Source organism: Temnothorax longispinosus, chromosome 12, assembly GCF_030848805.1.
Source record: "Temnothorax longispinosus isolate EJ_2023e chromosome 12, Tlon_JGU_v1, whole genome shotgun sequence".
Taxonomy (NCBI): Eukaryota; Metazoa; Arthropoda; class Insecta; order Hymenoptera; family Formicidae; genus Temnothorax; species Temnothorax longispinosus.
The window spans coordinates 11,195,641-11,210,330 of NC_092369.1; the positions used below are offsets into that span (position 1 = coordinate 11,195,641).

Consider the following 14,690-nt stretch of genomic DNA (forward strand, 5'->3'; position numbering starts at 1 on the left):
TTAAAGGTAGTAAATTGTCGTATTTTTAATTTTATTTTACAGCGCTGACGGTTTCAAAGTGGGATTCGATTGGACGAGAGCCGCTTTCAGTCCTGACGGGCAGTACATAGCGGTCGGTTCCGCGGACGGTTCCGTTTTCATCTGGTCTATAGCGACGAATATGATCGAAACTATACTGAAAGAGCACACGTAAGTAAAGATAATGTTTTACCACAACTAAAATTTGAAAACTGTAAATGTAAAAAACCTTTTTTTACAAATTTGATTAGCACGAAAGCATAATAAATACGTTATTACTTTAGTAACGTAACTAGATGTTATTGGTTGTATTTTAAAAGATATAAACGGCTTTTGTAGAGTGTTTTAAAAGAAAATCATAAAATAATTCCGTTTATTTAATCGAAATCATCTATGTATGATTTATAATATTTGAACTGCGAAACGTATCCTCCGGATACGGTTAGCTTTATCCGTTCTTATATTATATATTCTTGATATTGATCGAATATTTAGGTTTCTGGCCTACAGACAAAAAATCGCGGTACTTTTCTTTCACGTCGATTGGAATGTGCAATACCGATATTGAAGCTCGAACCGTTATAAAATGAGCGTACGAAAAAAAGACTAATAAATTTTATATGACTTTAATCGTCTGTTTGCCAGTGATGAAAAGACATATTAAAACGAGAAATTTTGTTCCCGATATTTTATCAAATATTGATTTAGGGTTAATCCGAGATATTGAAGGCGGCTTGCTGCGCCAGTCCTTTATAAAGCTCGTCGTCTTATCTTAATATATAGCTTTTTTATTGCAGTTTTCTCATTTTACAATCTGACATACTATTTTATATTATTATATTAAAATCAATATTATGTTATTGCTTCTCTCTATAGCGTAATCCGAAGATAATGGAATGTACAAAATTGACGTTTAGGGGGCACCAGTTATTTTATTAATTCTTATTATTAACGCTACGGGGCCATATGATCTAAAGATTATTTTCTGGTGTGCTGCGTTTGCAATATTTCTCGATCTCGTCGACTTTATTTGCGGTCAAGGGAATCGATAACGCGAGCCCGCTATTGCCCTTCTATCTCGACGTGTGGCGTACCACCGTATATAATTTATTTCTCTCCGCTCCTTTTTTATCGTGATGTGTGTGTTTTTACTGTTTTTCAACCCCGTTTGACGGATGCGAATTTCTCGTTTAAATTCGCCCGCTAGGGCACTAAAGCGTCCGTAATTTTTGGAGGCACCTTCGAGTGCTCTGCACACCCACCTGACACGAGAAGCTTCTGAAGTACTTTTGGTCCATCACACGCAGCGCATATACACATGCGCATACGTGTACGCAAAAAAGAAAAGATTCGCAGCGAGAAGGGGCCACATACGAAGGGAAAAGACACACGCACACATAGAAGAGAATCCAAGAAAATATTTTGTCGTGACCCGATTTTTGCTCCAACTTTTACGGTGTACATCTACGTACACATAACCGCCCGAATCTATATATCGCCGGACTTCGCGCGATATCGCGAATTTATTTACGAGACATTCTAGATGCTCTTCGAAACTCTCGCCGGCGTCTGCGTTGATTCTCGTCATTGCCTATTGTCGTCCCAAATGATCAAAGGCTCGTTTACCAGCGCTCAGAATACGAGAAGCGAAAACGCGAAAAATCCGACGAGAGGAAAGAGAAAAAAGGCGCGCGCGTTGCGAGATGCAGCGCAGAAATGAAAGTGGCATAAGGGAACAACGTATCTTGTCCGCGTGCTTTCAGCGCCCTTTCACCTACACGAGCCACGTTGATGGACGCGTTAATCGGCGGTATCTCACGGGGAATGCGGTGGGTAAGGATCGCTCCATACTACTGCCAAGGTGCAGAAAATCGATGTGTTTTAAACACTAAAAACGTCAATTATGCTATTACGCCGCAGGGACGGTTAAACATGATATTACCTGTAAATCAATAGCGAGCGCGGTTAACAATTTCCGGGGTGTATCCCTCGTAACAATAACTTCACAATATCTAACAACTCGTAAATTGACGAACAATTGAAATACCGCGGCTCTTCTTGTCAGAGAAATTTCACCAGCAAGATTCATGTAATTTGTTGTGAACATTTCTTTTAATTCTTTTATAAATATATATATATATATATATATATATATATATATATATATGTATAATTTATAATTACGTTTGTTGATCTATAAAATGAAAAATATTATCGGCTAGGTTGAAACGACGGAAGTCATAATTTCTCGATGTGAAATGAATTCTGTATGGTTGTTAAATAATGATAACGTTTAATTATTCTGTATTGAATCTTGTGCCTCATATACGAATCAAACTATCATGTTCGCGGTAGCAACAATTAGTTATTTTGCGCATGTTGGAGAATTTACTAACGTAATTGGGTTAATAGTACATAATTGCGACGGCATACACTGTCAATGTTATAATGTTCTCGCAATTAGATGACGAGTAATAGTTTGCTATATTTTTATTAAAAAAGCGTCTTTATAAAATTTTACATTTTATAAGGACCATTTATAAGGACTATTTATAAGGAACATTTTTCAAATTTATTGGGTGTTAAATCTAAATTAATAAATAAGTGAAAAGAGCCCAGAGCCGCAACAAGGTCTTATAGTGTCACAATATTTAGTTAAGTCAAATTAGATCATTTAACGTAAACATACGTTTCGGCCTAACATTCGGCTAGTGCCTCAAAAATTAAATAAATTACATCAATTTAAAAGTTAAAATTTAAAGTCGCAGAACACGCATTATCGCATAATTACAATTAGAACTTAAAGTCGCTTAATTAAATATTGTGACACTAAAATCTTGTTGTAGCATTTTTATTTATTTATCAATTTTGAATCATTTGAGCCTTATAAGATTGTTAAATCTAATATATATTGAATGTATCTGTTGAACTTTAATGGTCTCCCCATAAGGCAAAAATACTCGTTCTGTAAAATCATTTCGACGTTTTCGTTTTCCGTGGCGATAGAAAGTAAGGGATATATACTTGTTGAAAGGAAAGTAGCCCGTTGTGCCGTTTCGGCCTCGTTTCATCCACACACGGAGGCATAGGTAGCGACGATCAAGCGTCTTGGACGATCGATCGAGTCTCGCGCGGAGGATAGATCGTAAGATCCGTTCTACGATTATCGTCCCTCCCGCACTCCTCTCTCTGTCGTCGCGGCAGTCGACCGTGCCCGCGTGCCCGTCCTCGGCCTCCTCGAGTTTCTCAAGGACGCGGCATCTTCGGCGGTGGCTTCTCCTCTCTGGGAAAGCCCAGCGGGCGGCTCGGAGAGTCCGGCGTGCATCTAAGTACCGGTCGCGCGCGTATCGAAAAATGACTTAAACACCAGTTCACGTATACACGTCGCCCATCGTCGGTGTGCGCGCGGTTCCTCGCATATGCACGCGTGTGTGTTTCACTATTATTACTTTCACCCCGGCTGGGGACGTAGACGGCGTTCGTCCGTGGTTATCGTCATCTTTCGTCGTCGTCGTGGTCATCATTCTTCCACCCGGTTGCCGTCGTTGTCTAGTTTCATCTTGGGCGACTTCGTCTTCATCTTCGTTTTCGTCTTCGTCTTCGTCTTCGTCTTCGCTCTTCGCGGCGATCGCCGCTCGTTGCTCGGCGCGTTGCAGCGCGTCGCACGAAGGTGCATCGTATAATTCGTACGTTGCGCTCGCTCAGAAATCTCCGAGACTAACTTAATAAGCGCCTCGCCCTTTCACCCTCTTTTCTCCTCGTGTCCCCTCACGGGCGCTCCGTAAAGCGCGAGAAGCCGTACGATTCCGTATGGTATTTAATGCACGCGCGCTCGCCTGGGCGCGCGCATTTACGCGACGCGACTAGGCGCTCTTGCCTGTCGCGGTGCCGAGCTATGAAATTTAGATGTTATGCGAAACGCGCGAGTATGGGAATTAAGGTAATAGTCGCGGGAGCCGACTGGTACGTTTTTACGATACCTTCTGTAACCGGTAAATCTGTGATAAACATTACGAGCTCGTAAGGATTAAGTTAAACGCTTTGTAAAGAGAAGAAGATATCGCGTTTGTAGTAATAAATATACGGAAGATACGTGAATTTTTATATAAATCTAATCGCTTATATTTCTTCATTTCTTCATATATACATACTAATTTCGCTTCAAACTCTTCCCATACACTTTGTACGCGATCTGACGTTAGTAACGTTATCTTTACGTGACATACAGCTACATAAAGCTACTTAAAAATATGAGGTTTTTGCGCACTCTAATAAACGCAATCACGTAAACCGCCGGTTGCCGTACGTTCCGTACCAATCGAGGAGCTATTCGGCATAACTTCCTTTCTGCGCGAGCACTTAGACTCAAATGCGCAATATTGCCCGATAAGCTTACACGCCCGTTCGTGTTCTAATTTGCAATCAACCGGCAGAATCCGCCGGTACACACGTCGGAAGGCGGGAATTTACTGCGTGATCCCCAGCGAATAAATAGTACCGTGCGATTATAGCAGAACGGGTAATTAGGGGAAAACTGGAGGGGAGGGAGAGGATCAGGTTATCGGTAAGCTCTCGGGGGGGGGGCTTTGAAATTAAAGTGCAGTTTCTTCCGAACTATATTTTCGATTCGGCACATTATGGAATCAGTGACCTCATTATATTTGTATTCGGAACTTTTCAGAGATTCGAAATATATATATTTCGCTGCCAGAGATAATTTTCCGCTCAGTACATCCCATTTTATCGCAATTACTGCTATATTGGATTTTAGAGCAAATGAAAAGCATATTACTCATTGTCAGAAGCTATAAATATTGCAGTAAGTAATTAATCGGATATATTCTTATAGAGCAGCTCATAAAATTGCCGTCTTGTCTTTCGACTCCCTAAAAATTGATATAAAAGCTGATCGCACTTCGAGTATTGTAACTCAACTCAATTACAGAAGTTTTCCTTACACCTGTCCGAAGTGTCGGCACGGCCACTAAACGCCACGCGCTGCAATTGAGTAGCGATCGGCGTGATTTGTGTAGCTTGTTATTAATAAATAAATGCACAGCAGGATACGGTAACAGTATAGGTCATTATTCCCGGTCGGTAGTAACTGACAAGTAACAACATCTCGTAAAGATTACCGTGCCGTATATCAGTCACGCATGCATTTACAGCGATTTCGCCCTGCATTTTACGAGAGGTTGCCACGGTGGTTATAGGAGCATGTAACCTGAAACATCTATAGGAAAGTAGTAAGATTAATATATATATCGCGCGTTTTTCTGCTGCACTGCATCGCGGTAATCCGCCTTCAGTGCCTCAAGTATATTCTCGTAACTTGGCGAGTGTGGCCGTCGCGTATTCCGCCGGATCTTTTCCCCCGCGACTTCCGCATCGAGCTGTTCTATTCCCGCGCGATCTCACATCCGCCGTGGCGCGGAGTTTTCACGCCGTCCGTCTTCCCGAGTTATCTCGCAAGTCTCGCGACCCATCCCGAAGTTCGCCGTGTAAACGTTAGCTCCGCTCTCCCTCTCGCGCTCTATATATCGCGGGCGGAACAGATGCGTAATGAAAATTCAGCGTCGTCCCCGGGTGAAAGTAAGTGGTGCGGAAGGATGGAGGTAAACACGTCAAGTGAAAAGAATTAAATTATTCCCCCTCCCTTCCCCTTTGACCTCTCCTCACTGTCCGCTCGGTCCACGTATGTATGTGCATACTTATATCGTTGCGCGCGGCAGTCGCTTCAAGAGGAACGAGGAACCCAAAGTACCCGGCGTCCCGCGACGAGGATCAGGAGCCCCGATTTCATTTTCGCCCGATGTAACGAAGCGTCGCAAGAGAGATCAATTGTCTCGCAGTACTCTCCTTAACTCGATTTCGCTGCCACGGCAATGATCGGGGCCGGTCCGGCACGATATTATATCATTTATCTTCGTCTCTTGTCTTCGGAAGCCGACCGGTGCCCGAGGTCTTTATCTGTTTTTCCCATTCCAGCGGCCGGTTGCCTCCCCTCCCGTCCCCCTCCCCCGCGCATCGGTGCCAGCCGGTCGGTGGTTGGTACGGATATACCCGTCGATTCTCATCCCCGACCACCACCTATTCCCGTCCTGTCTCCCCCCTCTCCCCCTCTCTTCCCCCCTGGACTCCTCTAACCGAGCGGCATTCGTTGATCGTTCCTTTTTCTTTTCCCACCACGTAGCGTTTTGCCCGCCGACCGACGAGCAGTCGTTGATAAAAGCTTTCTGTCAAATCTGACGTGTGGATTTTTATCGCCATCGCGCAAGTAGCAATCAAAATGATCCGTATTACTTTTTCAAGGGACAATACAAATAAATACAAATAAATCTTTAGCTTTTTGCTACCCTTGTCCCATCTAAATCGAATATGTATGTCTAATTCAGGGGGAGATATCTCTTTTGCGTGCAGACGAGCCGCGATGACAGCTAGTAATGACTATCAGTCATTAATTGACTCAAATTGTGTAACAGGGAATCGCGTTTTGTCAAAATCGTTGGCATCAATATAGCGGTAACAATGTTCAAGATATTACGAAGTGTTATATTGAAAGACGTTGGATAGATCTCATCGATCAATCTAATGACGCATTGATAATCGCAGTACGGACGTGGAATTACCATAAAAGTAAAAAAAAAAGAGAACAATCGTCCGTTCGCCGCAACTTTACCTGGCAACTTCTGAAACGGGCCTCCACGCAATTCCCGTCTATCTGAAGCTTTACAAGCCATTGAGGTATTGCTCGTGAGTTTGCCGCATCATTGACAGTTTAGATAACACTCTCTAAGCCCGACTATCCCATCGCACATGTAGCGCTAAATATGATTATATGGATTCTGCAATGTAATATAAGCTCGCGTTGAATGTTAACACGAGATGATAATCGGATATAACGTGGCGCTGCTGAACGTGAAGAGTATACGCGGAGGCTAAAAGTTTTCTCGCGAATATTATATATATATATATTCAAAAATACATTTCTGTCGGGGGGGGGGGGGTCATCGTATTCAGAGGGAAAGTTTAAATAGATTATTTTATTACGAGAGACCATAGCCCGGTAATATATTTTTTATCCTGGACGGGGCGGATTTAACCCTCCGTCTGTATACGTTTCTTTTTTTTTTTTTGCATTCTTGGAGTGTATACGTGGATCTCTGTCACACTTGACGCTATTTTTCTAAAATACTAAAAAAAAAATCCGAAAAAATTCACAAAACATCTGTCTACATTGTAGTTGACGATTTTAAAGTCATTTCGATAAACATCGTTTATTTAATAATTTCTGGCAGGCTCGAAAGTTTTACAGTTACTAGCAGATATCGTTTTGCCTCGGACGCCGTGGATCCACGTATACAGACGGAGGGTTAATAAAAAGCCAAATTGTAAAAAATGTCCGCCGCGTTCAATCACGCGGAGAGATGAACTTCATTCTCTTTCTGGATTAGCGCGTGCTCGATAATCGAGGAGCTTTGTTAGCGGTGTAATTGCGGCCGTTACGACGAGGTAGTCATCGGCGTATGCAGCGACCGGCGAATGCGATGCTATGTAATGCGCAATTTATCATGCGCCGTTCGTACGACGATAATATAACGCATTACGTTCGCGGCGTATCGATGAGAGCGGTAGCGAATAACGACTTGAAGCGCGCATTATCCGCGTACAAATTGATAAATCAACGAGAATCAAAAGAATCGCTATCGATTCTCCCGAATTCATGCGACATGTCGTCAACGACACAGGGAGAGAGAATAGGCCAATGGCCGGGAGTATAATAAATACTTTTTGTAAGCCACGAGTGTTTCCGAGCTTCTGCGAGCGTGTTATTCATGGATTACTTATCCGTCGCTCGCGCACGGCCGGGGACGTCGCCACGTCGCATCTTCGAGGAAATCGCTTATATTAATACTTAATAAATTCCGCGTATCCATCGACGTGTCCATTATGGGCACGCACACTATACTCCAGCAAATTGGCCGATGCTCGGTATACGAACATGGAGTAATATTATAATTGCCGTGAAATAAACAAGTTTCAAGTTGCGGCAGACGCACGCGGATGTTAAGAAAATCGGCTTATATTAGCTTGCGCCACGCGCGCGCGCGTTGTGTGATTGTTTGAAAATATATTATTACACTGCGCGGAGTGTGCCTTCTGGCATCGCAATTTCATAATCGATATATGCATCACGCCTACCGTATCTTTATTGTATCCCTTGAAACCTTTTTTAAGCTGGACTATCTCTCGCTAATTCACTTTTGTGTCATATAATAATTTTCGACGTACCTCTACTGTCTATATTAGCGTTGGATATCGCATCTTTCAGAATTGGTTTTTCTAAAACAATTTTATACATCTTGGTTAAATGATCAGCAAAATATTGGAATTAGAACTCCATTTTGCATAAAAATGATTTAAATTAGAGAGAAATTTTGTTATTTTACAGATATCTACAGATTAATCTAAAATGTCTAAATTAAATATGTCGAGTAAGGTAAGTAATTTTTTTGTATACAGAGAAAAAAAGATATTACTTGTCATATAAAATTATTAATATGGATGGGACATTTTTATTTTTCGTGAAAATAACATAATTTTCATTTCTGATGAAAATGATGTCATTTTTACTTTTCGTGAAAATAATGCAATTTCCGTTTTTTATGGAAAATATAATAATGTTTTCATATTATTTCAAAATTTAAAGCTGCGCTAGCTTATTTTCTGGCAACGAAGCAATAGCTCATTTAGATATGAAATACTGGACGAAAATTGGCAAAATTTCCATGTGGCACACTTTTGTGATTTCATGAGCTGGACGATCTGTTCAATCTAGCTTGTTAACGCGATATTATTCACGTGTAAAAAATAATTTGCGTCATATGAATATTACAAAAAAAGTTCAGCTTATAATCTCGAGAGATATGGCTGCTGCAAGTATTAATCTGCGAATGCATCGTACTGCAAAAGCTATTAACGCGTACACGTGTATGCGTATAATTACGTATATGCTTTTCGGACAAATAATTTGTCTAATAAAAAAGTAATACTCGATTATACGTTTCATTGAAAAATGTTACGATAACAAGTACAGTGAATTCCATCTCTCTCTCTCTCTCTCTCTCTCTCTCTCTCTCTCTCTCTCTCTCTCTCTCTCTCTCTGACATTTTACGATAGTGTTATTTTATGCAGCCCGTGCGAGTCAGGAGTAATTTTATCTGTTAAGCTAGCATCCAATTTTGTATGTATTTTAATGACACAAATATTTCCGCCCGCGCCCAGACTTTAATTTTCCAGATAATCTGCCCTATTAGCCACGTAATTTTAAACGTTTAATGGTAAGATTACACCGATCTGGTCCGCACGCGATTTAAGACGCGTGAGCGACGTGATATTAAACATTAACATCAACCGTGTTTGGCTCACGCGAGAGATGTCGAGAAGTCTGTTTTTTTTTCAGCGACGTTATTGTACTCCATAATTATTTGACGTTAAAACCATTCGAGCTATTAGTAACGAATAATGAGATTACTGTAAAAGAATCATATTTAAATGTTTTGAATTATCGGTTTAAAAGTTTTTTTTTCTAACATTTTTAAATTTTTTAAAGTATATTTTAAATATATTTATATAGAAAATTAAGAATCTAAAACAATTTATAGTTATATATGTATATGTATACATATTGTTTCGTAATCAGTTGACTGAATAAATATTATTACATGTTTATCTATTTTACAGACAAGCTTTCAAGTTGTATGAAAAATTCACGAAAGATTCACAAAAGATTCACGAAATGTTCAGTATTCTATTTATATTATTTAAAAAATGAGCCTTGCATATTTTATTATAGAAATATAGGGAAACAATTTGTAGAAATTTACTAAAGTACATAATTAAGTGGTTTATTGCTGTGCAGTATTACTCTATAATATTTTTTTCTGAATTAAATTAGAATATTTCGTGCGCGAGAAATATAACATTAGCAAAATATACTATTCATTACGCAAATATGAATATAAGAGGACTTATTATTTAAGAAATTAATGTTTAAATGAAAACGGTAATAATCACTTATTAATTCCTCACTTTGTGGATTAGACATATTTAATGATATTAAAAGCAGCATTTTTACCTTTACCTATTTAATTTTTACCGAATGACTTTGCTGCAATATATTGAATTAAAAGAATTATATTTTTATGAAGTATTATATTTCTTTTAGAGATATTTAAAAATATCTTAAAATTATCTTTTATTTAATAAAATAAATGATTTCAAATTTTTAAATGTTCTTTTAAGAAGTTCTCTTTAAAATTAAAATACAAAAATCCTTATTATGCACATTTTGAGTGTAATATAGAATGTTTATTAATAATACGAATTTTGAGTTTCTTCTGATTTTCATTATATATTATATCTTTTGTACATGTGCTTTCAAAATGGTGAGCGTTTCACAACGCATTGTCTATACCTTATTACTTTTACCTCATTAGGGTAGAACTCGTCAACGTCGAAACGCAAATTGCTAATGTGTATATAGAAGTGGGAATACGAACTTGGACGAGTTAAAGCGTACCAGCAATAGTTATTCACTGAGTCCAGAGCGGCAGTGTTTAAACTATCGCGCATTCATGTACCCTCACTTGTAGGTGAAAGTGAAGTTCGGACCAAGACATGGCGAATGCAAACTTGGAATAGCATACTACTGGGAATTTCGCCAGTGTCACTACAGTTGCCGCTTTTGAATACGTCGCCAAAGACGTCGAACGTCAAACATGAATTGGAAACGCTCGGCGAGCGTGTACTAAACGGGGAAACTCCCTTCCGTCAGATAATTTGGCGACATAATTACTTCATATTTTATTTAATTTATAGTTACATGTTAAATAATGCTTTTGCAATTTCTCTGCATATATACGATTCAATAATAAAATATAACAAATACATTTGCATACGTGTATCGCGTACATTACATATTTTTAGTCGTAAAATAATTTCATTATTATATATCTTCAATGTATTAATGTAATTTATCCTTTTATGATTTATTAATAAGAATAAAATATTGACGAGGTTATTCAAACGTGACAAATGAAGTGTTTCCGTCCGTACGTTAATACATTTGACATTAATTAAATGATACAAACACAGTTTGCAACGACGTGCTTTCAATAATGTCGCTCAAACGGGAGGAATTTCTGCGGAATTATAGTGAATTTTCGAATAGCCCACCTTAACCGGATTAAATCTGTAGTTTCGGAAACTACAGAGACGCGCGTATGCCGAATATGCCAGCGAAATTTATGGGAACTAATTTTTTCGCCGTAACTTCCGCATGTTTCGACCAATCATAAATCCATTTGTCGCTGAGTTCGATTACGTTCCGGCTTCTTTTGAAATTCGGAATTGTTTTCGTGCGCTGCCGGTGCTAGGCAATGCATCTGAAATTTATGACTCAATACAGCGTTCATCAATAGCTAGTTATATGATTAGTCGACCCAACATTTACAGAATTTTCAAATATCTACGATTTACGCGCTAGTGACGAAATAAAATCTGCTGTTTTGTATAATTTTAATCCGTAAAAAAAAACATAATCTAGACTAGAGAAAAAAATAAAAAAAAGGTGTTATTGTTTAATAATCGCAGCTGTATTACAATGTGGTAACTTAAAACTTTGAAAAATTAGAACGAGGGTGATAAACGAGGGGCCGAGTTAAAGTGGGGTTAATATTTGAACTACCACTTGAAAACGCATGAAGCTTAATAGCGCACCTAAAACCTAAAACAACAACCGGGAAAATCCAGCGAAAGAAAGTGGTCTCGCCGCGCGAGATTACTGTATCGTAGAGCAAACGGAAACACACGTGGGAAACGACGCGACGCCGACGGTGCCCCGGCAAATATTCGTGCTTATATCCGTTTCTCTGTATCGCATGTTTAAGAACACAGAGTCGCGCGCGTATCGCGCAACGTTCTCGTGATATCAATGAGGCAACGTCGAGAGAGTGCTAATGACGTTTAATGCCCCCGCTTGCTTTTCCGGGATTCTTCACGCGAGGCTGCGTTCTTGGCAATCATCGAGAGCCAAGCTGTCGAAGATGTGGTCGGAGAGGAGCTCTCTCTAGGCGCAAGGCCGCGTATACACGCGCGTCCGGTTGAACGCGTGTCCTCATCTTTAAACGGCAGTTATACTCGCCATTCGCCCGGCTATCGCCGTCGTGGTCGTCGTCATCGTTTCGCGTCATTTGGCACGAGAATAACGCCGATCTAATCGTCGCCTGTATTGTCGCTCGTTCCTCTTCTCGCCCCTCTCCCCGCCCCCTTCCTTCATCCCTATACGAATCACAGGGTGCTCTTTGCCAATGAGCGCGCCATTAAGCGCCACTGTTCGCGGTCGAGCGAGCATTCGCGACCCACGTAGATTGATGGTGAGGATTCACGATCGTTTGGATAATTAGGCGAGGGATACTCGCGAAATTGTGCTATTTTGTTAAGCCAAGCGCCCCGCGGCCGAGTCGCTTTGTCCTCTCGCTATGTTCCGGTTAAATACTCGATCGTTAACAAAAAATACAAGAGAAAGAAGGGAATATTACGATAGCGATATTACGATTTTATGGTCACGCCTGAGGTATTGTAGCCGGCCAATACAATATAATTCGATAAACCATTATTTTTTTTTTACGTCATATATTCGGCATTGTTTACGGTCAAGTGAACAGCTTTTATCGGTGTAGTGAGTAGTCTCGCAATGACTACTTTTGATATTAAATCAATTTCTCTCTCTCTTTCTCTCTCGATTTATTTTTATTTATTTATAAAAATTGGTACTCATTGTCAGTTCTACTCGCTTCCATTGTACCGAGTTTTTACCTATTGTATATTGCATTTGCAAACACGGACGTTTAATTGCTTTTTACAATATGCACTTTTCAAAACACGGTTTTAGATTACGGACCGCTGTCCCAGTCGCTGTCTAAATTATCTGCGCGATTTTATAAAATTACATATTATTCGTTTTTGCTTTACCACAACGCTGTGTCCCGCAAAGCCCCTTACATTTTCATTTGCAAAACAAAATTATGTCATCTCGTGGGCTTGAGTTTTTGAACGAGTTCGTAAGTGATGGATTAATGTGCCGAGCACAGAACTCCCCGTTGCATCCCGTGTTTTATACCTTTTCCTCCTAACAGCAGCCCTCCGCATGAAAATCTCGAGTCCCTTCGAGCCTCTCTCGGATCGTTCAGCCGTTCTCATGCGTCTGATTATTACATTCCGCGTTACGTACGTTAAGATCCCCCATTTTATTGCTCTCACACGGAATTTATCGCTTCGAGTGTACATCGCTGTGTGTCAACAGGTGGCACACATCATTTTACATAGATATATTACGCGAAGTATGCGCGAGAAACGTGATAAAGAATATGTCATCTAATGATGTCGTCCTATCAAGTTGTGACACTTATGTATATATTCAAATTTGCTATCGGTTCTGGAGATGCTTACAATATCTTCACTTTAATTAATAATAGCACCGCTTAAATTTATTTCGATAAACAGTATATATTGTATGTGATATATAATGGAATAGGAAGACTCTTGAATGGGAACACAGAGATATGTACCACTTTTAAGTAGTTGCACAATTATTTGTACCACTTAGATTTTATTTCTTTTAAGTAGTTGCACAATTATTAGATTTCACATCTTTTTTTTGAAATACATGTCACTTGGGTTGAGTTAGGTATAACATCATTTTGTGATATAATATTTTTTGAAATTAAAGCTACTACCACTTAGGTTGGATTTTTGAATTTACAAAATACATTGCGTGTATTTGGCGCCTTTTTTTACCATAATATAACGCAGTGTGATATAATGTGCAATGTACAATATGCAATATAATTATATATTACTTTATATAATGCATAATATCCTCTTTAATTAATAAAATATCAGAATCAATACTATTTTTATTGTCTTCGATTCGATTAACACCGTGTAAAAAATTAATCGAATCGATGTTGATGCGCGATCTCGAATGCCAATGCCTTCCCTCGATAATTGTTTGGTGATTCATGCTCTCTGCTCCTCCAGCACGTAACAACAAAGCGCGGTCTTGAACTCGGAATTCTGCGGGAGGATCCCATCCCAATTTCATTATCAGTAAATCGTCGCGATCTAATTATTGCAAACCGGTATGCATTCACAATGAGGCGAAATTATTTTAATTATCCCCCGGTTTGTCTGACGACAGACGAGCGCGCTTCACTTTTACGGTGGTGGCGCGGGCAGCAGCGTTCTGTATTGCTTTCCTTTCGTTAAATGATACCTCCGCCTTTTCACCTCCCTCGGCCTTTCTCCTCTTCCTGTTTCAGCTATCCGCTTACGTTTCGCATAATCCATCGCCTCGGGTTAAAATCTAAAATCCACAATTACTCTATCTTCCCCCTGTCTCTCTGTCTCTCCTTCCCTTTTCCCAGGAACGTTTTACCATCCTTTCTAATCTTTTCCCTCCCTTTATCCCGCGTCGACGGAATATGAGGCTTTAACCGGCGTTTGTATGTTAACTCTGTCATTTGCAAGAACGACGGACAAAAATGCTCCCGCGGCGTACATTTCAAAGACTCGTAACGTTCCGTCCATCTCTCGCCACGTCTATCTCA

At 39.9% G+C, this 14,690-nt stretch overlaps 1 protein-coding gene across 1 annotated transcript in view; it reads left to right on the forward strand.

The window, feature by feature from the left end:
* The window catches only part of Atg16 (Autophagy-related 16), a 402,118-nt gene that overhangs the window by 381,426 nt on the left and 6,002 nt on the right, over positions 1 to 14,690 (forward strand). Inside the window, exon 12 of the mRNA XM_071795799.1 lies at positions 43 to 189. Coding sequence (XP_071651900.1) covers positions 43 to 189 — 147 coding nt within the window. The remainder of the gene's footprint in view (positions 1 to 42; positions 190 to 14,690) is intronic.